At 36.3% G+C, this 27436-nt stretch overlaps 5 protein-coding genes across 6 annotated transcripts; 4 read left to right on the forward strand and 1 right to left on the reverse strand.

The window, feature by feature from the left end:
- The first annotated feature begins 1294 nt into the window (after positions 1-1294).
- Positions 1295-3948, forward strand: LOC121763901 (E3 SUMO-protein ligase MMS21-like). Its single transcript, XM_042159995.1, has 7 exons — positions 1295-1441; positions 1528-1599; positions 2338-2448; positions 2555-2665; positions 2870-3009; positions 3341-3426; positions 3519-3948. The coding sequence occupies exons 1-7, from the start codon at positions 1349-1351 to the stop codon at positions 3656-3658; spliced, it is 753 nt and encodes a 250-aa protein (XP_042015929.1). The 5' UTR covers positions 1295-1348; the 3' UTR covers positions 3659-3948.
- Positions 3949-3962: 14 nt separating this feature from the next.
- LOC121764430 (loganic acid O-methyltransferase-like) lies at positions 3963-13592 on the forward strand. Its single transcript, XM_042160445.1, has 4 exons — positions 3963-3980; positions 5278-5358; positions 6080-6410; positions 12569-13592. Exons 1-4 carry the CDS (start codon positions 3963-3965, stop codon positions 13513-13515), a joined length of 1377 nt encoding a protein of 458 aa, XP_042016379.1. The 3' UTR covers positions 13516-13592.
- Positions 13593-14022: 430 nt separating this feature from the next.
- Positions 14023-17024, forward strand: LOC121764805 (loganic acid O-methyltransferase-like). 2 transcript variants are annotated; one of them, XM_042160831.1, is made up of 4 exons: positions 14023-14054; positions 14304-15444; positions 15538-16492; positions 16680-17024. In XM_042160831.1, exons 2-3 carry the CDS (start codon positions 15376-15378, stop codon positions 16489-16491), a joined length of 1023 nt encoding a protein of 340 aa, XP_042016765.1. In that variant the 5' UTR covers positions 14023-14054; positions 14304-15375; the 3' UTR covers position 16492; positions 16680-17024. The 2 variants fall into 2 exon arrangements, with proteins under 2 accessions (XP_042016765.1, XP_042016764.1); XM_042160830.1 differs by having other exon boundaries at positions 15538-17024.
- Positions 17025-17201: 177 nt separating this feature from the next.
- Positions 17202-18335, reverse strand: LOC121764586. Its single transcript, XM_042160599.1, has 4 exons — positions 18076-18335; positions 17903-17985; positions 17537-17592; positions 17202-17441 (listed from the first exon to the last, which is right to left on the reverse strand). The coding sequence occupies exons 1-4, from the start codon at positions 18245-18247 to the stop codon at positions 17363-17365; spliced, it is 390 nt and encodes a 129-aa protein (XP_042016533.1). The 5' UTR covers positions 18248-18335; the 3' UTR covers positions 17202-17362.
- A 4403-nt stretch (positions 18336-22738) lies between these two features.
- On the forward strand, positions 22739-24523 carry LOC121763667 (glucuronoxylan 4-O-methyltransferase 1-like). The gene is made up of 2 exons (XM_042159728.1): positions 22739-23244; positions 24022-24523. The coding sequence occupies exons 1-2, from the start codon at positions 22757-22759 to the stop codon at positions 24365-24367; spliced, it is 834 nt and encodes a 277-aa protein (XP_042015662.1). The 5' UTR covers positions 22739-22756; the 3' UTR covers positions 24368-24523.
- Positions 24524-27436: the final 2913 nt, after the last annotated feature.

Raw genomic sequence — 27436 nt, forward strand, 5'->3', positions numbered from 1 at the left:
AAGCTCTCGCCGCTCCCCTGTGCCCGCGTGAACTTCTCGAACTCCGCCGCGTACAAGTTCACTTGCTTCTTCACTTGATCCCAGTGCTTGCGGAGTTGCTCACGTTTGCGCTTGTACGCGGTCGGCGGCTTGACCTCATTGTAGAGGCCGGCGATGCGCTCCCAGTACGCGACCTGCCTCTGGTTGTTCGTGAAAATCGGGTCTTCAGATATATCTACCCAACACCGGGCCAAGGTGAGAGTTTCGTCGTCGTTGTAGTTCGTACGGCCGGGGGCGTACTCATCGCAATCACCGGAAGGCGGCAACTTCTGCGCTCGCTGCCGGTTCCGCTTCTTTCTGGCTGGGGCGGAAGAGGTCGCGGCGGGGTCGGGATCGGCCGCTGCGGTTGGGCGGTGCGGAGACGGCTCCATGTCAGACAACCCATACGATTCCGTACTGAAATCGGGATCGTAATGGGTGCTGGTGTCGAACGAACGATAATCGCCGGGTTCTGTACCCGGCTAATGCGCCCCTGCGCTAAACGTAGGACTATTGGGGCTTGAATCAATTTCGTAGTAATTATGTAATTGTAAGTTTTGAAAATGAAATCGAGTGAAATGAAATGTTACAAATGAACGGTATTTATAAAAAAACGAAACCGCGTGCCATCGTCCGCGGTTGATCGTCCGCGACCTCCACAATGGGGCGGACGATGACGCGGACGATGGCCATCGTCCGCGGCCATCGTCCGCGACAGCCGCAATGGGGTGGACGATGGCGCGGACGATGGCCATCGTCTGCGCTATCCTCCGCGACCGAAGTATAGGGCGCGACTATCGTCCGCGCCCTATGGCGCGCACCCGCAATGGGTGCGGACGATGGATGCCGCGGACGATGCGCGCCATGGGGCGTGCCATCGTCCGCCCATTGCGGATGCCCTTAAGTCCTAATCAGGTCTTATTCCAAAACAAATTAACTAATAAGGGGAGTGGTCCAATATTTAAATTGATTTTTTTTTACTTTTTCATTCATAATATGATACAGTTAATATATAAATATTTCAATATTTATAATAATATGGAATTAAAATTTGATTTTATGACATATTGAATTTCTTATTTCTCAAATCACAAAATACTTTTGAGGCAAATATCCCACCTTCACAAAGTAATCCCTTAATATAGCCAGTACAGGCCCAATATTAATTCTTATTCAGCCCAACCAATTATCCATTTATCAAACCAGCCCAATTTCATAATCAAAATTTTCAAAAGTTTTAAATAAATTTGTTTTTTTTTATGATTCCATCTTTTCTTTTCCCTCCAACAAATCGAGGCAAAAAAAAATCGGAAGACACTGAAAATTTGCAATGGCGTCCGCCTCTGCTCCGCGCAGCGGTGTACAGGGAAGAATTGCGTCGGCGGCAACAACGCTTGCCGCCGAGAACCAGACTCTTATTGCTGTAAGTTCGCTCAGTTTTGGTATATCCTAGCAATTTCACTTCTCGAATCCGTTTTATTCATCTATGCTCTTATTCAATTGCTTTAGGATATTAGAAGGGCTACAGTTATGATGAAAGAAGTTGGAGTCGATTTCGAGAGGGACAACGAATTTGACATGGTATTTTCGCTTAAACCCTACTATAATGTCGAAGTATTTAAGAATTTTTGGGATTTCCAGTCGTAAATTGACTACCGAACATTTACAAGGGATTAATAGCATTTCATGCTCTCTTTCGTGGGTTTGATTATGGAGTATTAAAATTGAAGTATAACATCACGAAAATTCATGACATAAGTGCTCATTCTTGCTCAATTCAAGCCAATTGTTGATGGATTAGCTCGTTTTGTGAGAAAAGTTATGCTCCAGTAATAAAAGTTATGACAAGTTGTCCCTTTTAAAGGATAAAATAATATTATTCATAATTTTCTAGAGTTAAGTTTGTATTTGTCTTGTGTTATTGAGCTCCCATGATTTTCTTCTTTCGGTACTAGTCGCTTTTTTTGTGTTCTTTGTATATTCATGTTGGTATGAGTTTTCAAGAATGCTTGTTTAATCAGTGGTAGAGAATTATATTGTGTATGGTTAAGTGGGTAAGATGTTTTCTAGTAATGGTCTAGTCTACTTTGCTTATGAGCCTACTTTGGTATAAGAAAAATGCCATTTGGTTGTGATGATGAATTTTTAGCATCCCTACATAAACTCGTCAAATTTTACCCCATTATGTCTGAATTTTTTGTATTGCATGAAGCCATCACGTGTTTTGTTTGGAAGAGGAAACCATCATATGTTAGCAAGTGTAATATGTGATCCAAATTATCAAATACAGTAGTATGTATTGTCAATTTGGCACTGCAGGTGAAGCAGCTTGAAGATGGAGTTGTTAACTTAGTGAAAGCTGCAGATGAGTGTATTCATCTTTCGAGCAGCATCCAATCTATAGGAAAAGATTACCAGCCTGCAGCTGAGGTATCATTACTTATGGAGTCCTTCGCGAGGGTATTAATTTTAATTTTGATCTTAGCTGTAAGTTATAGCTGATTTTGTGTTGTTTGACCTGTTTTTGGCGCTCCAGCTAACTAACTTCAGTAAGCTCTTCGATAAGAAAATCAAAAGATCAAAGGCTGATGTGTCATCTGTCTCACAGAGCCAGTTATGGTTACGGCAGTTCCGTGAAGCTATCTGGGTATGTTTACATGACCTGAATATCTACCATCACTAATTGTAGTGTCGGCAGTGAAATTAAGCATTTGCTTCAAAATCCTCGTTTGCATCTCCCCCACTCACTGAATCAATAATCTTGCCTCTGAAACATGCTTAGATTTGCCAAGATATTTCAACTTAGATTTAATGCACATTCCATTTAGATGGGTTTTGTTGTTTTCTGCAGAAAGTTCATCACGAAGGACAACCTATGCCAGGTGAAGAGCAAGAGGACATAATAATGACCAGCACAGAGTGCAATATTCTAAATGCTACCTGTCCACTGACTGGAAAACCTATCACTGAACTAGCAGAACCTGTTAGAAGGTAATATTAATCGTTTGATCACTTCATTTCTCCATTTGACGACAAGATGCTTTCAGCATATACTCTCTAAACTATGTGCTTGTGCCTAATGATGCTTCTCCGTTAGTCAAGTTGGCTCTAGAATTCTCTCTCAAATATTATTCCGGCATAACTTTTTGATATTCTTGATGAGACAAATGTTGCAAGCCTTTGTTTCTCTCTTCTCAAAATGTTATAAACCTATTTTCTTAATGGTTACCCTACTAATAAGAAAGTTTATTCAGCACAAACTGGATACTTTCTTTGAGCATCCATACTGATTCTTTTCCTGTATATTTTGCAATTTTCATAGCATGGATTGCAAGCACATATACGAGAAGAAGGCTATCATGCAACATTTAAGGACGAGAACCGCACAGATCCGTTGCCCGGTGACAGGTATATTTGCCACCTCTTCTTGATGAAATTTACCCTGTTATGAGTATAGTGCTATTGGATAGTTTGTGAGCTTGATGATGTTCTCCTTTCAGGTTGCCCGAAAAAATTGGTCGCAGACAGAGTGGATTGCGACCCCTTTTTACTGATGGAAATTGATGAAGTGCGATCACTTAATGCACAACGTGCCACAGCTGGTGTGATCGAAGATTTCACTCAGCTGGAACAAGATTAATCTGTTAAAAGTTTGCATCAATGGCAGCCGTTTTGAGACATGGAGACATCATCAATCCACAAAGATTTCTCCCCTTCGTGCCTTCTACTGCTAACGTAGTATTCACAAGAACATGTTAAATGTTCCAATGGGTCAAGATTCATGAGATGATATCTAAATCAAATGACTTAATAGTAGCATGTTTCTATTTTGTAGGAATTTATTTGTAAATTTTTGTGCTTTATTAAAGTACCTTACTATCTAAAAGATGCAACAATACAATGATTAATTATGCGTAAGTATTAGATTTTGTTTCATTGTATTAATGGAGCTGGCTAATGAGGTGACTCAGCTAACTGATTATAGAGTGAACTACATTTTTAGTCCATGAACATTGTTATAACATCGTTTGCAACTTCTATTCTTTAAAAATAATGTCACACGTTTATGATCTTTGATGTAATATTGCTGAAAGAACTTATGCATTTTTTGGACTTTGATGTAGTGTTGAAGCGCAAATGATTAATTGGGATTGTTTGTAAGTTGAGTTTTCTGCATGAGTAAGGAGTAATAATGTGGCATCACTGTATTTGTCAATCGGAGTTTCAGTGTATTTGGTAACTTAATAAATCGAATTTATATATCAATCTCTCAACTCAACTATTGTATTTTGTCACAACCGAATCAATTTATGTTTAATTAGTCAATAATGATAGCTTTCACGCCCTTGGGACCAATTACCAAACTCTTGACTAGTTTATACACATCAAATTCAATTACAAGCTGGCAGCTTGTAATTGAAATAAAAGACAACAGATTCTCAATTAAAGAAAAAGGCGGATAACTGCCCAAGTCTGACTTCATGGTTGATAAAACTCCACAACTCATAATGTTATCAAATACCAAAATTTCATACTATTACAGAAATTCCCAAAGAAGAGAGAGGCAATAGGTGAAACCTTTCCAATGAAAGGTGGGGATGGTGAACACAGTTATGCCAAAAACTCCCAGATTCACCCCAGATTTTGGATTTTCAATCATACTATTTCATTTTTACTCGTGCATAATCAATTCTTGCCTATTTATAACACAAGTTAATAAATTAAATTAAATCAAACTGAAATTGTATGCAAATTTTTTGTTGCTTTTTTGGCCTTTAAAAGGTTAAATTGATAGTTGAAGAGTAGATATTTTTGTAAACGCCAACATTTTGATATTCAACATAGTATTATAAGGACAAATTGTTAAATAAATCACGAAAGATTGTCAAATTCTTGTTCGTCCCGTACTTTTTACAACAGGAAAACTAAACAAAAAAAGATGAAATTTTGCAACTATCCTACCTGCCAATTTTCCATTTTTTGGGAGATGATGTGGCAGCCGATCTTGAATACGTGGACAAAACGACAACATCTGATTTAGTATACAATCATGTGATTCACGTATTCAAGACCGGCTGCCACATCATCTCTCGTTTTTGCCAGAAAATAGACGAGTGAGATAATTGCTAAATTTTCATCTTTTGTGATTTAATTTATAAATTTTGAAAAAGCATGAGATGAAACAAGAATTTGAGAATCTTTAGTAATTGATTTCTGCCTATGTGTACTATCATATAAGCATTACAAATTTGGGTACAGAAAAAAGCATGGGATTCAGTGAAAGGAATGATAGAAGAAGCTGTGATTGAGAATCTTGAGAGAGAATCAGTGTGGAGCACAGTTGGTATAGCAGATTTGGGGGGCCAAACACATTCTTCACAGTTGAAAATCTGATGGAAGCAGTGCAGAAGAAATGGCCTTCCAAAACCCTGGAATTCCATGTATTCTTCAACCACCACTCCGGCAACGATTTCAACACCCTCTTCGCCGGAGTGGCTGGGTTGTTCCACGGCCGACTCTTCCCCCCGTAACTCCATCACCGTGGCTCACTCCTCGCACGCCCTCCACTGGCTTTCCAAGCAGCCTCAGGATGAGGTGGTGATCGATACAGATATATTTATTTATTTTATGCATGAAGTTAGCTAAGAATCCGCATAAAAGAAATATTTATCCATCTCCTTTTAAATATCTTATTTTTCTAGATTCAAAATATATTGGTGGGGCACATATTTTAATACAAAATTGATAAAATATGAGATAACGGAGAAAATATAGTGAAAATGCACTAGTGTAAAGTGGGGTTTATTAGTTCATACTCCATTCATCCCACAATTGGAGTCACATTTATTGTAGGCACCAATTAAAGTGAGCCCTATTTGTCATATTGGGCTTAGCTCGTCTTGTAATCTATGGGTATCGTTAGTACTTGTCTCATTTCACTTTTACTAAGCAAAGCCATATCTCATTAACTCAATTTACTCATATTTTATTATAAAACTATAATATATAAAAGTAGGTCACGACACATTCCACTAACCTTTTCCACTTGCATTTGTATTAGGTGGTAAGGGCCTACTCGGATCAATTCAAAAAAGATTTTGAAGGTTTCCTAGCCTCCAGAGTGGTAGAGCTAGTGAGAGGAGGAGTGCTGCTTCTCCTCCTCCCTGCAACCCGCGAGGGAGTTCCTAGTGCAAACTACCCCACGGGCTTCCTCTTCAGTTATCTCGGACAAACCCTGATGGACTTAGCTAACGAGGGAGTTGTCGAAAAAGCTAAAATAGACGGCTTCAACTTGCCCATCTACGTTCCATCGGTAGGGGAGATGAGGAAAATGATAGAGAAGAATGGGTGTTTCACCATTGAGAAAATGGAGCTAACAGTGCCAAGGGGAAGTGATGAAGGACCAATCGATGTGCCTGAGTTGATAATGCATTTTAAAAATATATAAATTATTTCTATTTGTTTTATATAATAGTATTATATGTGCAGGGGGTTGTGGAGAAGAGTAAGATAGAGGAAGTGATAGAGAAAAATGGAGCTGACGAACCCTAAGTCGAATGCTGCCAATGTGGTGACTCACATGAGATCCGCAATGGAGGGAGTTTTCGCGATACATAGTAAATAGTAGTACTATTACTATTTACTATGTATTTTATGTGGTTTTATTTTTATTTTGTTATGATTTCTTCATGAATAATACTTTGTGATATGCGATATAATGTCTCGTTTTGACATGATATAGATTTTAAAATTTTAGTACTATCATGTTTTGACTTATGCAGAATTTTATTAATGTATATAAAAAATGTGAGTAAAATTGTTAATGAAATATAGTTCCACTGTATTAATTTTGTAATAGAATATAAATTTAATAATTTAGTTTATTTATTAAAATAGTAAAAAAATAAAATAAATGAGAGTGTTGATCCAATATGAACTATTCCTCTTATTCACAATCAGTGGTCAGATTTTTCATTTTGAGTATCTATGAAAATTAGTCACTTCTTATATTCAAATAATAGTTATTTAAATCACAAAGTTTGATTGAATTATGCTTAATTCATAAAGTTTAAAGTTTTAAATTACAGAGCTTTATTTAATATTAGCTGTTCCATCCGTATAAAACAACGTTTTTTAGTGATGCTCCAACCATGTTTCAATGTCACAAAATTCTGACTACTTCCATGAGCGTATAATACTTCTAATTATGCATAATCTTACTAATGAAATAACCGTATTTTGAGATTCAGCAGGAGATGTTTTCTATAAAGATGGTACAATTGAGAAAATTGATACTTCCTATTTTTTATTCAAATTTTATGTATTGGTTAAAGTTTGACCAACTAATATAATACTACTCCTCTCTATTTTTTTTATTTTTTAATAAGTTTGTCTTTCAAATAAATTAGATTATATATTTTTACCAACAATATCACTTCTATCACTTTATTTCTTCCATTTTATTAAAACATCCACTACCAAAATAATTGATAGTGAATTAATGAATGGAGTAGTAGATATGTGAAGCTCTTGTTTATACAGTAATTATACTTTGATTTATTCGACTATTCTGGATTAGGTATTCCTTAATTTACTTCTTACTTTGACCACTTTCGATGAAATGCAACACTTAGGAAAACATTATAAAACTACCAAGACTCCAAAGTTTTTCAACTATATCTTTAATATTAAATTGATTATACATAACTGAATGTTAGCTGGGCGAGATTTGAATAACGTCAAACTGTACTCATTTTTTTAGTAAAAAAGTTTATCTACTTACATCAAACTAGACCTTTTTTTTGCAACGATAACAAATTTTCAAATTCTCACTAGCTAATTTAATAATACTAATATTTAAAATTTGCAATTAAAAAAAAAAAAAAATACCTCTGAATTTTTAAAAATTGTCTAGAGCCCATGGGTCACGGTCAAATGTGACTCTTGGTTATAATTCATAATACAATTGATGGTAAGAAAAAGGTTTGGCATTTAAAGTGATTATTATTAGTATTATTTTTGTTGTCTTATTGGTATTAGCCTACATAAATTGGATAAGTAAAATAAAAATTATTCTTCTTATTCTTCTTCTTCCTCATAATTAATTTGATTGCCTAATTAATGTCATATAATTAATTTGATTTGTAATAAGCTAGGATTCAGGTCGGCACATGCCATTTCTAAAATAATATTAATGTACATGTAACTTCAAATCTTCAATAAAGAGATGAATTTGAAACTCATACCCCACCCAATATAGAAACATACAGTTGATTAAGCAGCCAAATCTGACTTTGGTGTATTAGTACTTCCTTAATTGGCGCTACTCTACTATACATGGAAACAATATTTGAAATAAAATAGTGAGTAATTAGAATTTATTGTGATGACAAATGTGATATCTTTTCCTATTTTGGATATCGCTTCGTTACAGGCCCTATATAAATGAGACAATGACACACCATTACAATATACTATTAGAGGCGAGCAATATAATATTAGTATACAAAAACAAGAAAGGTTGAATTAAGTAGAATGGCTAAATTATTTCTAGTTCTCTTCCTTGTCTTATCAGGTATATATATATATATAGATATATTTTCAGAATTTTAAACATAGTAGTATTTTTTATTGGGAAAAAATTTAAAATTTGTTTTTTGCAGTTGTGTTTGGTGCAGTTTTTGCAGTGAATGGGCAAAAAAACTGCACAACTATACTTGACAACAGAGGTTGTAGCTTTGCAGATTGTGAAGAAAATTGCTTGGCTGAATTCAAAGGGGAAGGATTTTGTGCTTCCGATGGAGTTGGTGGCATATTAGTTTGTAAATGCGAATATGATTGTGCATCTTTCTAAATTGTAGTAATTGGCTTATCCAATCTTTGCACACATTGTGTGACTTAGATTTGAATTAAACTTGAAATTTTATGATTATCGATCTTATCTATGTGATGTGAATTTAATGTGTAATTCTAGTCACACACTAATCATGCTAAGACGTTTTGATTATGGCAAGTACTTGTGTGGGATGAGAAAAATGCCTGAGTATCTGATCCGAACCGAACACATATTTTGGTTTTTCGGTTCCGTTTTCGGATATATAAAACCGAAAATAATTAAAAAAATCAAATTACCTTTTAATACTCCTTACATCCAACCCTAAGTGGTCAACTTTCCATTTTGGGTTATCCCACTACAAGTGATTGATTTCCTCTTTTAACAAAAACAAAACAATTTCACTTTCTTATTTTAGTCGATAGGATACAATACTACTCCATATTCTTGTGATAATTATTGAAAAATAATTTTTTATTTTTAAACAGTTTTTTATATATTGTGCAATTTTGGTTTTTCAGGTTGTTTTTTTTGTGTGTATTTTGTTGGATATATCTATGCAATTCGATTTTTTGGTTTGGGATCAGTTCTTATAATTCACATTTAATTTGGTTCGATTCAATTTTTATTTTCACAAAAAATTGATTTTTCAGTTCAGTTTGAAAAAAAAATCGAAAACTGAATACTCAACCCTAGGACTTGTTATCTTCCACAATCATCTTTCCTTAATTAAACTTAGATAAAATTCAAAGAAATAAGAAAACAATCTGATCTTCAAATGCTAGGTTGTCTTCTTGAGGAGTATTTGTTATACAATCGTTTTTACTTGTTGTTTATGACAAACTAGTATCACCCATGTGCTACGAACAAATAAATATATTTTTAAAGCATTAATTTCTAATTTTAAATAAAATTAGAATTAGTATTAACAATGAACAATGTGAGTAACAGTTTTAGTTATACTCCATCCGTCTCTCAAGAATATGCACTCTTTCATTTTTAGTCTGTCCCACAAGAATATGCACTTTCCAATTTTGGAAAGTCTTCTCTTTAATGAGGTGAAACTCATTCTCCACTAACAATACTTTATTTACTTTTTCTCCCTACATCTCTCTTACTTTACCAATTTTACATTAAACTCGTGCCGACCCCAAAGTGCATATTTTTTTAGGGACGGAGAGAATTAAAAATCTATACAACATTGAAACATAATAAATTTGAAACAAATCACAGAATATAATGTTTAAACATTAAATCATGGAGTTGGAAGATAAAAATCTATCACAATAAAAAATTAAACACAATGGATAATTACTCATTATTTTTAGTAAACTTTTTTATACACTACATTAACTTTAAACTTAAAATCAACCTTAATGATAAACTAAAACCTTACATATTACAATACATATAAATGTTGTCTCTATCAATAATCTTCTAGAAGATAAGATTAACTTTTGTAGTTTACAACAATTTACATATTACACATTTAATCTCAGACATAGAATAAATCTAGTATAAAATTAATCAACCTAATAATAATAAAAATACCGAAAAAGATTAAACCAAAAATGTAAATTGGGCATGCGTCAGCTGGCAGTAAAATGTTGCTACACATAAATCCCACCACATCATCGACCGTCGTCGACGACCCCACTACCGCATGCTCATTTATAATTTAATTAGCAACCCCAAGAAACGCCTAACTGATTTTGAAAAAACGCCTAAATCATTAATCATATCATTAATCATTATTTAGTCAAAGTTGGCTATAGTTTAAAAAAAACCGTGGATACTTTATAGAAGAAACGCCTAGAAAAAGTTATATTATGATTTAATTAGTGACCCAAAATTCATACTCCTAATATTTAAACTAAAAATTAAATATTTGTAACTGCTATGCCTAAATTATTTAATGACATTTATTTCATATTAATTACAGTTACTACAAATATTTTGATTTGCCCAAAAGTTTTAAATATTTAAATTTATGCCCAAAAACTAATAAGTATTTAAGATTAAGGCTAAAATCCGCCTTTTATATATGTATAGATAGATGACAGATAAAACAAATGCGTAAGTCACATTCTTAAAACTGGGGTAAGTTGAGTATCTTTCAATTAAAAAGTACATGGAAGTGTTGGAATTTCTTTTTCTTAATATTTATCATGGCATATTTTTAAAATAATAATGCTGCAGTGATGGCATCATGACACATGTCTTATTTTCAAAATAACTATACTATGTTGTCTCTCCGTTCCTCGTAGACATTTTTTTTCAACATGAAGATTAAAAGATAGATAATATGTTAAGTACACAGAATAATTTATGATATTAGAGACGAGTGCAGAAATGAGGGAAACATTTCCAATGAAAGGTGGTGAGTTATACCAAAAACTCCCAAGTAGCAGGTAACTAATATATCATGATATAAATTTTCACAAAATTAGTAATATCGAATCTCTGATCCCATTACAATTCCAGCGTCGGAAGCAGTGAAGGAAATGATAGAAGCAGTGTTTGGGAAAACAAACTTTGCGTCTAATTCTGCACAACTTAACTATATTTATTTGCAGAATCCACAAGTCACAGACCTAAAACAACATACGCAATACATGAAAAGTGATTTTTATTCTAATACTCGACGATTTTTTGCACTTCCGACGAACAAGTCAGCTTCTATTTAAAGAAATTTAAAGATCAGAAGGCATTTAGATCCAAAATTTTTTTAAAAAAAGTTTTAAGGGCAAAACTAGAAAATGTTGAAAGTTTGTGTATCCCTATAAAATATTTAGTATGTAGTTTGGAATACAATAACAAGTTGGAGCATCTTTTTCCTTGAATTTCGATAGGAAACTTGAATTCATCAATTTTAATAATCTTGCATATAGTGGGACAGGTTCACCTGGATTACCTTGAAGCAGAAGCAAATATAATTATATCTTCGTAAGCTTTTAAAATGGAGTTATATATGTTGTAAGAAAGAATATATGGTGATGGGTGGCTACTCTTCAAGCTTTTGACGCAAAGGGAGTTCCAAGAAGGCGAGTCGTTACTAGTAAAAATTGTAAAGATCACTTGTGAAACTCGGGATATATACACGGAGAGAGCGAAACCAAGAGGTCGTCGGATGTTCGGCAACACATGATCATGAACAAGGCCCCATTTTGTTGCAAGGCTTCCGGTCCATGGAAATTATATTAGTAGATATGCTGCTGCATGAAGCTCTACTATATGAGTTTACTTGACAAACTAAAATAACAAAATTAATAAAACAATGCATATTTTTAAAATAATAATGCTGCAGTGATTGGTGTACTTTATATTGTCATGGCATACGTCTTAAGTATTTTCTAAATAATTATGCTGCAGTCTTGAGATCTGTTCAATTATCTATTACGTGAAGATGATATAATGAACTTGACCATTCAAAGTTAGAAGATATGTTAAGCAGACAAGTCTGACTTTTTTGGTTCCTTCACACAATAACTACTTCTTTACTAGTATATCATAATCTTACATTTTAGATCTTGTCAAAGTAGAGAGAAGAGTGCAGAAATGGGGGAAACTTTTCCAATGAAAGGTGGTGATTCTGAATACAGCTACACCAAAAACTCCAATTACCAGGTAAATAGCTGTATCACCACAGATTTTCACATCATTTTACACTTAATTAGTACTGAGGATTCCTCTGATCTCATTACAATTGCACCGCAGAAACTAGCATCGGATGCAGTGAAGGAAATGATAGAAGAAGCAGTGATCGGGAGCCCCTAGACGCAGAACCAAGGTCGACCAAAGTGGCGATAGCAGATTTGGGGTGTTCGGTTGGGCCAAACACGTTCTTCACCGTTCAAAACCTGATAGAAGCAGTGCAGAAGAAATGGCCATCCGAAACACTACTGGAATTCCAAGTATTCTTCAATGACCACCTCGGAAACGATTTCAACACCCTCTTCTCCTCCCTCCCACTGGAGAGGCGATACCACGCTGCTGCAGTGCCGGGGTCGTTCCACGGCCGCCTCTTCCCCCGCAGCTCCATTACCGTGGCGCATTCTTCATACGCTCTCCAGTGGCTCTCCAAGAAGCCTCAAGGGGTGCATAACGAGGGCAGAATCCACTACTCCGGCGCGGGCACAGATGTGGTCAAGGCCTACTCGGATCAATACGAAAAGGATTTGTCATGTTTCATGAGCGCGAGAGCTGAGGAGATTGTGAAAGGAGGAGTATTGGTTGTGGTCATGCCGGGAACCCCTGACGGAATCTCCCATTCCGACCACCCTGCTGGTGTCCTGTTCAATTACTTTGGATATAGCCTAATGGAGTTGGCTAATGAGGGAGTTGTGGATAAAGATAAAATAGACAAGTTTAACTTGCCAATCTATACTCCGACGATGGGGGAGATGAAGAGGGTGATAGAAAACAATGGGTGTTTTAGCATTGAGAAAATGGAGCTGTCCAAGATGGATGGACCCATTGATGTAGCTAAACTGATAATGCACATGAGAGCTGGAATGGAGGGGGTCTTCTCAGCTCATTTTGGAGATTCTGTTGTTGACAAAATGTTCGCCAAGATGTCAGACAAAGCTCAAGATATGTCGCACTTTTTCGAATCTGGGTATAGTAAGTCTACTCAACTGCTTGTTGTACTCAAGCGTAAATAGAGGGTATTCTCTGTTCTTGTGTAATCAACTTTTGGTTCACCTTCTGCCCTATTAATAAGGATTCAGCTGTTGTTTTATATTACCAATTCCTAGTTTTGATTTGAGCTGTTGTTATTTTGTGGCTTTCATTTTCTGATTAGGTAAAGCTAATTAATTCATTTACCTAATGTGTAATCAATTCATTGAACAAGAAACTCATAATTCTATTTGGTGCAGTTTCCTTCATCTAGTCAAAAAATATGTTGCATATCTGCTGTCTTAGTCTCTGAGGTTTCCTACTTCCGTACCGGAGTAAGATGGAACCTATACGACACGACCAAAACAAATGAGCATAACTCAACAACTCTATTTATCTGCAGAATCACAATTCATGACACAGAGATAGAGTAAGATGGAACCTATACGACACGAGCAAAACAAAAGTACGTCTAAATGAGCATAACATAACAACTATATTTATTTGCAGAATCCACAATTCAAGAGAGAGAGAGAGAGAGAGAGAGTAAGATGGAACCTATACGACACGAGCAAAACAATACGTACGTCTAAGTGAGCATAACTTACAAACTATATTTATTTGCAGAATCCACAATTCATGAGTGAGAGTAAGATGGAACCTATACTACATGAGCAAAAAAAACTGTACGTCTAAATGCATAACTTAACAACTACATTTATCTGCAGAATTCACAATTCATGAGAGAGAGAGTAAGATGGAACCTATACAACACGAGCAAAACAATCTGTACGTCTAAATGAGCATAACTAAGATCTATATTTATTTGCAGAATCCACAATTCATGAGGGAGAGAGTAAGATGGAAGCTATTTGACACAAGCAAAACAAACTATACGTCTAAATGAGCATAATTAGCAACTACTCCCTCCGTCTCATCAAAGAAGACTCACTTTCCTTTTTGGTTAGTCCCAACCAAGAAGACCCATTACTAAAATTTGACACACTTTTATCTCTACTTTATTCTCTCTTTCTTACTTTACTCTCTTCACTTAACACACAAAATAAAGCTGCATAAAATCTCATGCCGCCCAAGGAAGGGGTCATCTTCCTTGGGATGTGGCAGTATGCCAATATATAAATTTAATTGATTTAGTATTTAAAGGGAAAATCATAACCACAATAAATAAACTATTAAGAGGAAAAGAGATGAGTATGATATGTTGTCTCATTCTTTGTTTTATGCGTTTTGGGAACAACATAATTTGCTGTGTGTTGTGGAACAACAGAGGATCCACCCCTTTTAAGTGTGTGTTAAAGTAGAGTGGAACCCCTGTTAAGTGTGATAAAGGACCCCTGTTAAGTGTGATAAAGTAGAGTGGAAATTGTGATTGCGCATTTTAATGAGGAGAGAGAAGATAGATTTATTTCCATATATAAAAAATGGAAATCTTAAGTGGGACGTAAAGAATAATAGATATGCTGCTGATTGGAGCTCAATTGTATGAGTTAGATAAATGAATTTAGAAGTTAGAACTGACTAATGACAGATAAACAAATGCAAAAGTCATATTATTAAACTGGGTTGATTGGCTCTGAGGTATTGTAGTATTGTTTACAAGTACATACTTATATGTCATGGGCCTCATGGCATATGTCATTCTACTATTTTCTATATAATTATGGTGCAACCTTCAAATCTGGTCTATTATCTATTGATGATATACTGAATCTGACCTGCCAAAGTTGGAAGATATGTTAAGCAGACAAGTCTAACTTTTGGTTCCTTCACACAATAACTACTACTTCATTACTAACTGCCTCTGATTCTTAATTACTCATCATATGAAAGATATATCATAATCTTACAGTTTAGATATTGTCAAAGTAAAGAGAAGTGCAGAAATGGGGGAAACTTTTCCAATGAAAGGTGGTGATTCTGAATACAGCTACACCAAAAACTCCAAATACCAGGTAAATATTTATTTCGCCACTAATTTTCATATCATTTGCACTAAATCAGTAATATCGAATCTCTGATCTCATTACACTCTATTTCTGGCACAGAGACAAGCGTCGGATGCAGTGAAGGAAATGATAGAAGAAGCAGTGGCCGAGAGCCTAGATGCTGAGTCAATCCCAACCAAAGTGGCAATAGCAGATTTAGGGTGTTCCGTCGGGCCAAACACATTCTTCACAGTTCAAAATCTAATAGAGGCAGTGCAGAAGAAATGGCCTTCCAAAACCCTAGAATTCCAAGTATTCTTCAACGACCACCACGGCAATGATTTCAACACCCTCTTTGCCTCCCTCCCACTGGAGAGGCAGTACTACGCCGCCGCAGTTACGGGGTCGTTCCACGGCCGCCTCTTCCCCCGCAGATCCATCACCGTGGCACACTCCTCCTACGCTCTCCAGTGGCTCTCCAAGCAGCCACAAGGGGTGCCTAACGAGGGCAGAATCCACTACCCCGGCGCACCCGAAGAGGTCGTCAAGGCCTACTCTGATCAGTACGAAAAGGATTTATCATGTTTTATGAGTGCGAGAGCTGAGGAGATTGTAAAAGGAGGATTTTTGGTTCTGGTCGTGCCGGGAACTCCTGACGGAGTCTCCCATTCCAACCACCCTACTGGTTTCCTGTTCAGTTACTTTGGATACAGCCTAATGGAGTTAGCTAATGAGGGAGTTGTTGATAAAGATAAAATAGACAAGTTCAACTTGCTTGTCTATGCTCCAGAAATGGGAGAGATGAAGAGGGTGATCGAAAGTAATGGGTGTTTTAGCATCGAGAAAATGGAGCTGACAGATCCAAGGTCCAAGGTTGATGGACCCATTGATGTAGCTAGTTCCATAATGCACATGAGAGCTGCACTGGAAGGGGTCTTCTCAGCTCACTTTGGAGATTCTGTTGTTGAGAAAATGTTCGCTAAGGTTTCAGACAAAGCTCAAGAAATGTCGCACTTTTTTGAATCTGGGTATAATAAGTCTACTCAACTGCTTGTTGTGCTCAAGCGCAAATGAGGTATTCTCGGTTCATGTTGAATCAGCTTTTGGTTCATCTTCTGCACTACTTACTAGTTTTGATCTGAGCTGCTGTTATTTTGTGGCTTTGATTTTCTGATTAGGTGAAGCTAAGTCATTTACCTAATGTGTATTCAATTCATTTTCAAATCGGGGGAATAAGAAACTCACAATCCTATTTGGTGCAGTTTTTTTACTGCAAAAAGTGTTGCAGTGTCTGCTGTCTATTCTATAGTTTCCTAAATCCATACCGGAGTAAGATGGAAGTTGGAACCTATCCGACACGAGCAAAACAAACTGTACACCTAATGTGTATTCAATTCATTTTCAAATCAGGGGAATAAGAAACTCATAATCCTATTTGAGCTGCTGTTATTTTGTGGCTTTGATTTTCTGATTAGGTGAAGCTAAGTCATTTACCTAATGTGTATTCAATTCATTTTCAAATCGAGGGAATAAGAAACTCATAATCCTATTTGGTGCAGTTTCTTTACTGCAAAAAGTGTTGCACTGTCTGATGTCTATTCTATAGTTTCCTAAATCCATACCGGAGTAAGATGGAAGTTGGAACCTATCCGACATGAGCAAAACAAACTGTACACCTAAATGACCATAACTTAACAACTATATGCATTTGCAGAATCCACAATTCATGAGAGAGAGTAAGATGAAACCTACACGCCAAGAGCAAAGTAAACTGTACGTATAAATGAGCATAACATAACAACTATATTTATTTGCAGAATCCACGAGTCAGACAAACTATAGAACTAAACAACAGACGCAAATATATGAAAAACTAGCATAGAGACATTTGCAGCCTTGTATCTAAGGGCATTTGAAAAAAAAAATGGATGGAGAAAGATATGTACTAGTGATCCTTGTTCCTCTTCTCGACTCCCTCAAAGTGTTCAATCTGTTTATTATAACAGCAAACGCGGAAGATGCACCTGCACCAAAAATTCAAAGGCAAGATGTAAATGTAACAATAATACTATGCAAGACTCAAGCGAACAAACTCAGAGCCATGAAGTTGGGAGTTTACCAGTAAAGGAGGCAGGACGCAACGCACAGCACTCCATTCCTCTGAGACTTGTACATCTGTAATCAGTCATTGACAAACACACAGTTACACACATCGAGTTTTTGGCCACATCCATATTTAAATTAATTCCTGATTCAACAGAGGACTATAGTCTATAGTCATCAACATACATGAACATCAATAAGCGTATTCAAAATGTAATTTCCAGAACGAGCATAGATTCATTCGAAGACGAAAAGTGAGAGATATTATCAAATAACAACGGCTTAATCTCACATAAATAAATTACTAATTCCGTAATTTCCTGATAAAAACACTGATCATCCAGCGCACAATCAAAAAAATTCAGCGACAAAAACAATATACCGATTTCTCATAGCGATTCCTCTCCGCGGCGGTGCAGACCTCTCCAGTGCACATCAACCGATGCTCATTCTTCCAGTATATATCTACCAAAAATTGCAATGAAAATAAACACGCAATTGAATTCGATCACGAAAATCGACAATCAATCGGGGTGAAGGGGAAGAGAAGCATACCGAGAAGCTGGAATCCGGCAAATGGTATGATAAACAGTGCTGGCTTGAGAATTAGCGAGACGGCCGCCACAATCCGAGATCGTATGGCTTTGGGCGAGGGCAAAGTTAGGACAACGGCCAGCACGGCCTCCGCTGCCACCAGGTACGCCATAATCATCCACTGCAATGCCATTTCTTCTCTGGTATTCAATTCGTCGTGTTGTATTAGCCAAACTTCTCGACGATCTTCGATGCTTTTTCGGTGCGTTGAGTCGGTTATGTTTATGAATGGAAGTGAGATATAAATATTCTCAATTTGATCCTTAATATATTGTGTTTTTTTTATTTTGGCCAAAAACATTATTTTTTAAATTATTCAGTCCCTCACATTTGAAATCAGATCACATTTAGTCCGAAATGGACGTTCCGTTAAAAGGTAATAGTCAACAAAATTTAAATCAATTTTGACCGAATTAAGAGTTATAATTATGTTTTATTAAGGGCTAATATCTAATTAACCTAAAACTTAAAAATTTAAAATATAAAATAATTGAAAATATAAAACATGGAAATAAAAAAATAAAATCAAAATGAAAGGTGAAATGCCAATCGACGCAGCGTCCATAGCTCCGCCGCCGCGACGACGGGGAGGGGATGGCGGAGGCTAGTGTCTGGGAGCAAGACGGCAGCGACTGGGGGAGTGACGGTTGCGGCCACCGCAGTGAAGCTGTTGGAGCTACTTTCAAGACCATAATTCAATTGAAATCAAACGAGGAATCGAGAGGCAAAAAGGAAGGATCAAATCAATCCCTTTTCCATAAAAAGATAAACCAAAAAAAGGAACATTTTTCAGCAAAAAAAATTTCGTTGATTCGAATCAGGAAAAAAGGGCAGAATCCGTCAATCCCCAAGTTTCAGTTGCGCTCAGCTCAAACACAAATCCCTACAAAATGAAAAGGAGAGAAAAACAATCAAATTGAAGTTGAAATGAATCAAAAGCAATCATTCCCCATTTCTTATAATCATTTCATTTTCATACGTAAACACAACCATTAAAAACGGATCAAAGCTACGCATTCCGAGATGAATCGCATAAACCAATTTACTAAAGCTTCGAAGAGGTAGAAAAAGTCACCGGAAATAGGACGAGCGCCGTTGCTTTGCTTATCAGGAATGAAGAGAATGTGAGCCAAGGCCTTTAAATACAATACCCAAATATGCAAAATGATAATAACAGCACACAAACAAGAATAGGTGATGTAGGTGATGAAATTGTAAGTTATGGGATGGATGATTTTGATGATGTATACAACACCTAAACAAGAACAAAATGGTAAGTCATCTTTGCCATTCCTCTCAAACACGCTTCACTGTGGTGGCCGCAGTCGTCACTCCCCAATCGCCGCCGTCTTGCTCCCAGACACTGGCCCCCGCCATCCCCTCCCCGTCGTCGCGGTGGCGGAGCTATGGACGCTGCGTCGATTGGCATTTCACCTTTCATTTTGATTTTATTTTTTATTTTCATGTTTTATATTTTCAATTATTTTATATTTTAAAATTTTAAGTTTTAGGTTAATTAGATATTATTAGCCTTTCATAAAACATAATTATAACTCTTAATCCGGTCAAAATTGATTTAAATTTCGTTGACTGTTACATTTTAACGGAACCGTTCATTTCGGACTAAATGTGATCCGATTTCAAATATGAGGGACCGAATAATTCAAAAGATAATGTTTTGGACAAAAATAAAAAAAAGAAATAATAAGGACCAAATTGGGACTTTAGTCTAAATATTAATTTGACCACTCGAGTTTATCTTATTTATCTTTTTCGACCTATATTTAACAATTGGGTACAGAGTCACAAATTGGATAAGCTTCACAAAGTTTGTAGGCTTGGGATTTCGTGTAAATGAGACCTTTCTATTCGTTTTATTTCCGGTTTTAAAATTTTAAAACGCTAAAATACGGGTAAATTCAAATTGCGCTATCAGATATTGTTTTGGGCCGAAAAATGCCAGGAATAACATTGGGGCCTACCAAATACAACTTTGGGCTTTAAGCTGAGGGGAGACTTTATTGGATAATTGAGTATATAAAAATAGTTCTAGTTTTTCTACTGAAAATTCCTTATATTTCTTTACCAAGAAAAAAGAACCTCAATACATTTTATTTTATTTTATTATATAAATTATCGAATCGGAATATTAAAAAATCCAAACTATATATTCTGCATTTTATACTTTTTCTACTAACTAAATTGCTATTTGTCTGATGTTATTTCTACAAATAGAGGTATCATGGTATTTTTTTGCTCGATATATGATATGGGATAATTAAGCTCTTCGGGCGATCAGGGGTCGGGCATCACCCTAAATCCACCATTGAGCTAAACCGAACAAGATACTTATATTTGACTATTGTATCTTTCTTGTAGCTTGGAAGTCTTAACCTAGTGAGTTTAAATAGGAGAGTTTAATTTTTTTCGATGAGAAACAGTGCATGCGTAATTATCAAGGTGTCATGTACCAACATGGACGGAGCCAGAAATTTGTAGTAAGAGAGGCAAAAATATATATGAAAATAATTTAAACATTCAAGAAGGGGCAATTAATGGAAGATTAATACAAAAAATGCTATATCAAGTTATATTTATATATATGTAGTTAAATATGAGCATGGGCATTTGCCCCATCTATCAATAAGCTAGATCCGTCCCTGTGTACCAAGACGACTAGCACGTCACACACAAGAAAAAAAGAGGTAGTATACTTGATACAATTGCACCACCTACTCTCCCATATTAATTACATAAATTATTTAGAGGATAAGGTTCTAAATTTTTTTAAGGAGATTTAAATTTTCAAGATGAACAATTTTAATCTGTCATATAGTTACAAAATTTGTTACATGTTTTAGTGTAACAATTTCTTACGTTTATGTGTCACAAAATATTGTAGATGGTGTAGCGAATTTGTTACATTTCTCATCGCGATGCTAAAAATTATGTCACTGCTAGACATTTTGCTGTAGTGTCATGAATTATCTTCTTTATCAAAAAGAATAAATGGGGAGTCATTGGATTATATCACAAATTATTTGGTCAATTTTTACGAAAAATTGTCAACAAACATTCAATAATACTAATAAACATGTTATTGATATTGTACTGAAAAATGTCCTCGCCATTATAATCATGCAATGTCAGCGTCATTATTAATATTGTGGTCGTCGTTTTCTCACCAGTAATATTCTGCTTACAGGCTAAATTATTCACACATAATTATGCCCTAATATTACTGTTAAAATAATCAAGATTTTATAACTCGATTGAGCACCTCCGATGTGATTGATATGTTGGGTTCGAGTCTACTCAAACGCTGCCTTTAAATTTTCAATTTATTTAAATACTCTTAATTCATTTTAAATCCCTAAATTATAAAATAACTGAAATTGCACAAAATTCATACGTGTGCTACTTAAGAAAAGTACACCACATGGAACATAGAATTAGTCATTAAAAGTGAAAAAGAGTGAATAATCACACACGTTACATCACCTTTTCTAAAGTGAAATAATCAAAGATACTGGCATTTATAATACTATAGCCTACATCTTTATCGTAAAGTTCATATATTTTGCATATTTCTCTAAGCAACGATTGGTGATCTATTTTCCAAGTTATTTATATAGCCTTTTACTTCCTAATCCTATGAATCAAATTCCACCCACTTCCTTCTTCGAGCGCTGCGCATATCTCCACTTTCGGTTCAAATACCAATAATCTTCATGAACCGAGTTTAGTTGTCATGAATAATTATCATATGTTAAGTTATTTAGAATTAAATTGTAAAATTCTAAAAAAAATTGTCAAATTTTAGTTCAAAATCTGAAAAATAAATTTTGACAGATGAAATTTTTGCAATTATATCATCCTGCACTTTTTCGACGATCACGCACTGATATGACAACTTGTTTGAAACAACATTGGACACAATGACACCGTTTAATTAAGTTCGAAACAACATGTTTTAAACCGGTTGTCACATCAACGCACAATATGATAGAAAATGGAAGGATGAGATAATTGAAAAAAATACATCTTTTGTGATTTAATTTTTCAAGTTTTAAAAAACGTGAGCTTTACCAGACTTTCATTATCTCTCATGATTTATTTAGCAATTTACCCTAAAATTTATACTTTAAAACCTAGAAGTATATGCTATGAGAATAGAGATACTACAAAACAAGCCAAAAAGGATTCCAAACCACGATGCTATTAGAATAGGGACACTTACAATCTTGATAAAAATTTCTAATATAACTTTTCACACATGGAAGGTTGGAGAAGAAAAATCATTTCTTAAAGAAAGCCAAAACAAATTGCTTGGTATTGACTTAACTCAATGTCTAAAATCACTTCTCATTTTAACACACACACACACACACACACACAAAAAAAGAATCATAACGTTACATTCGGTTCAATCTTCCTTTTAACTAATTTCAGTTGTGATCCATGTAACGCATCACCTACTGAAGGGTGGCTTTCTTACATCTGATCCACCAGCAAACCATATTGCTTCACACAAAATATTTCCAGTAGTTGTGCTGCCCTTTTCACCATAATCATATATATCTACACCACACATTTTGTAGGCTTAATTATTAGCCTTGTTCAAATTTAGTTTCCTTGTAAAATGAGGGTAAGAGCTCTAAATCTGAAGCTTCTCCTCATTATAGTGACCATATCATCTCTCCTCCTCTTCATTCTCAAACCAACCCTGCCATCATCATCAACATCCCCGTCGAGGAAAGGCGGCGCGGGCTGCTCGCAGGGGAAGCTCCCGACGTCGGTGGCGGAGGCGCTGGTCCACTACACGACGTCGAGCATCACCCCGCAGCAGACGCTGAAGGAGATATCGGTGACGGCGAGGGTCCTCGACCGGGCGTCGCCGTGCAACTTCCTGGTGTTCGGGCTCGGCCACGACAGCCTCATGTGGCACTCGCTCAACCACGGGGGACGGACGGTGTTCCTGGAGGAGGACGCGGCGTGGATCGAGCAGATCCGGCGGAGATTCCCCATGCTGGAGTCGTACCACGTGGCGTACGGGAGCAGGGTCAGCGAGGCGCGCGGGCTCATGGAGGCGGGGAGGGGGCGCGAGTGCACGGCCGTTGCCGATCCGAGGTACTTTCTATACACATTCTTGTCGTCTGCAGCGGAAATTACAAACATAAAAAACATCTATATTTAGAGTAACAGATATTGTATGTTGACCATCTAAACACAAGAGTTAGGGAACTTACCAATTGCTTGGCTTGTTTTCTATGATTGATGAATCATGATTCATGCATGTGAATTCAATACTAAACAATTCCAGCTACACAAATCAATTGGAGAAAATTATGAAGTCTTTAATTAAACATACATATTATTTTTTTTTGACAAAAGAATAATTATGAAGTTCTAAACGGTCTAAGTACTCTATTTCTCTATATTAGAGTACTCCCTCCGTCCCTCAATACGTAGCCCGTTCCGACCAGACACATGTTTTAAGAAATGTAATAGAAAGTGTGTTTGAAAAAATTAGTAGAATGTGAGTCCTATTTTTATAAACTACTAGTTTTATAATAAAATATGAATGAAAATGAATTAATCTAAGATGGTCCATTAGTCTAAAATGGAAATGAGACACATAATGGAAGATAAAGGGACGGAGTATATATTAACAAATAACAACATTATAGGCTTTGGGCTATGACCTTACATCCTTTTCATCATAGGTTTTGGGTTATGAGCATGCATCCTTTTGTCTATGCTAATTAATTAAACTTCAATTATAATTAATTAAAGCCATATATCTCAATTCAGTCCATATATTTTTTAGGTACTCGATGAATTATTTAAAGTTCAAGTATAATTAATTAAAGCCACATATCTTAATCCAGTCCATACGTCTTTCAGGTACTCGATGTGCCAGTTGGCGCTCAAGGGGCTGCCCAGCATTGTCTACGGCGTGGAGTGGGACGTGATCATGGTCGACGCGCCCACAGGGTACTACGATGAGGCGCCGGGGAGGATGTCGGCCATCTACACGGCCGGGATGATGGCTAGGAACCGCGGCGGTGGAGCGGAGACGCATGTGTTTGTGCATGATGTGAATAGAGAAGTGGAGGATCAATTTTCGCGGGAGTTTCTTTGTGAGGGGTATATGAGGAAACAACAGGGGAGGTTGAGGCATTTTCTTGTACCCACCCACAGGGATCATCCCAATACACCGTTTTGTCCTTTAGTTCGAACAGCCGCTTGATTTTATCATTTTTTTTTCTTTCTTTTATTTTTTTTTGGGTTTTGTGGGTCTATGTAGAAAGAATTGAATTTGTTGATAAATTTTGATATATAATGGGAGATGAATAAAGCATAAGATACGCATAACGTGGTTGAATTGCGTATAAATTCTAGTTCATTTAATTTGTATCTAGTTAATTAAAAGTTTTAATTAAAAATAAAAAAATACTAGTATTACTTAAATCATTTTTCGGTGAAAATAGTAGTAGTGTGGAAACCGGATTTTTCGACGTTCTTCAAAAGGTTATCGTTTAGGTAAATTTGATATGGCATCGTTTTCATTAATTTAATAATTTTTTATTTTTTTATTAATTTGCGACATTAATGCATGTATTTTAGCACTTCGCTGTTCGGGGTTTACAGTTTCAACTCACGACATTTACAACTCGCTATTAGGTAGATTGAAGTCGGATTAGACTTCACAACTTCTACACTGTAATTTGGGTATTAACACTTCTACTTCGGATCGAATGGAGTATAAGGGCACCAACAACGTGGCTCGTTGCTGGCTTAGACTCGTGCGGATTATCGTGTCATCCGAAAATTGTCAGCCTTAGCCTTACCGTTAATATTAGTAAATAAGTCACTATACAAATTAGCTTGACACGACACGATAACAACCAGACAAATGATATTACATGATCAAAACTTGTTACTAACATAATTAAAACTCTATTACGATTTAAATATAAATAATAAAATTAAAATATACTCCCACCGTCCACGAAAAAGACTCATTTTGTCATTTTGAGATATCCACATAAAATAGTCTCATTTCTAAAAATAGAAACTTTATCCCTCTTATTTTACCAATTTCTCATTAAAATCTGTGTCATCCACAAATGAGACTATTTTTGGTAGACATTTGGAGTCATATTTTTAATTAATGTAAATAATATCCCATAATTTTATTTCTTATCAATAACCTAATCTAGCCCATAATCATCATGTTTTTATTGGGTCATATTTTATTCTGTGAGGATTCAATTCGTATAAAAAATTATCAGCCATATTAGTATGTTCAATAAGAGTGTCCACTATAAGGCGGACATTCCAATAGCTCCGCCTCCTTTTTTGTCCACAGCCCCAAAAATTTATTTCCGCCACTATAGTGGACACTTTCAATAGCCCCAAGCTTTTTTTTCATTTATGTTAATTCAATTATAATTAAATTTATCGGACTATACGTACTTAGAAGAAAACGGCTATACGTGAAGAAATTAAAATTAAACACTAAATTTTTGTCGTATTAAAGTACATGAAAAATTATACAACGAAAATTTAATCTATTGAAAATCACAAAGGTGTTCACACTGCGCCGCCTCCCCTACGTGTCCAAACCTCTTCAATCAAATCGGTCTGGAGTGTGGTATGTGCTGTGGTCCTGCGCATATCAGTGAAACGTTGGATCAAATATTTATTGCTCTGTGGTACGCCCATCTGGATCGGCGCAGAGGCAACACCGTGACTTGTACTTGCCCTCTTCCGGTGCCCAGCGCTCTGCCGCAAATCCTTCATCTTCTATTATCATATTATGCAATATGATACATGCTAACATAATATTCGCGACATCATCTTCGTGCCAAACTCGTGCCGAGCACCGTATAATGGCCCACCGCGATTGGAGGACACCAAAAGCCCACTCAACATCCTTCCTAGCACTCTCTTGTTTGCGCGCAAAATATTGTTTCTTCGATCCAACCGGTTGGCGAATTGTCTTGACGAATACGGGCCACCGAGGATATATCCCATCTGCCAAATAGTATCCCCTACTGTACTGCGTGCCGTTGGCAACGAAGCTGATTTCTGGACCCTCCCCCGGCACTCATCGTTGAAGAGCGGCGATGACTGAAGAACATTGATGTCGTTGTTCGAACCTGCCACACCGAAATACGCATGCCAGATCCGCAAACAGTAGTCAGCAACGGCTTCCAGAATCATCGATGGATGTTTGCTTTTGAATCCAGTTGTGAACTAGCCTTTCCAGGCCACCGGGCAGTTCCTCCACTCCCAATGCATGCAATCGATGCTTCCTAACATTCCTGAGAACCCGTGAATCGAACCGTGCATATCCTGCAGTATCTGACACTCATCAGGGGTGGGCTTTCGTAGGAACTCCCCACCGAATATTCCCACCGTCCACGAAAAAGACTCATTTTGTCATTTTGAGATGTCCACATAAAATAGTCTCATTTCTAAAAATAGAAAGTTTATCCTTCTTATTTTACCAATTTCTCATTAAAATCTGTGTCATCCACAAATGAGACTATTTTTGATAGACATATGGAGTCATATTTTTAATTAATGTAAATAATATCCCATAATCTTATTTCTTAGATAACCTAATCTAGCCCATAATCATCATGTTCTTGGGTCATATTTTATTTTGTGCGGATTCAATTCGTATAAAAAATTATCAGCGATATTAGTATGTTCAATAAGGGTTTGGATCCACATCACTTTCCATAAGCGTTTTGTTTGGAAATGAACACGTCATGCGTAGCAGCTCTAAAATTCTGCGCTAATCCATATATATTTTGGCCTTTGATCCTTTATTTGTCTGCTTGCTCTTTTTCACATTGGGAATTGTCTTGCTGGTTTGATGCATAAAATTTACTCACTTTTTTTGCCTAAAAGCATCTCATTATTATGTACACATTTATTACAGCTAATATAATTATTATTATTGAATTAAAGATTTGGAAACCGAACTTCGATCTAATCATAAATAGAATACAATTATACTACCAATAAATTCAGAAGTATAACTGAAGATCACCAAATATTTTCTGTATAGTGCAAGAGCAAAAAGTTTAAAAAAAAAGCAAAAAAGAAGGAAAAAAAAAGAAAAAGACGGAGCCAGCAGCGAGACAGCGTTGCGGGCTCCGCCTCGTCCCCAGTCCGTCCCCATCCCGTCCCGTAACTCGTCGCGGAGAGACATTTGGCGAGCTGTCTCGCCACACGCGTTGGCGACGTGGGGAGCTGCGGTTCGTCCGTGACGCCCACTAGCTGGCCCGCGAGTGGGCGTCAT

This window comes from Salvia splendens, chromosome 14, assembly GCF_004379255.2.
Source record: "Salvia splendens isolate huo1 chromosome 14, SspV2, whole genome shotgun sequence".
In the NCBI taxonomy this organism is placed as follows: Eukaryota; Viridiplantae; Streptophyta; class Magnoliopsida; order Lamiales; family Lamiaceae; genus Salvia; species Salvia splendens.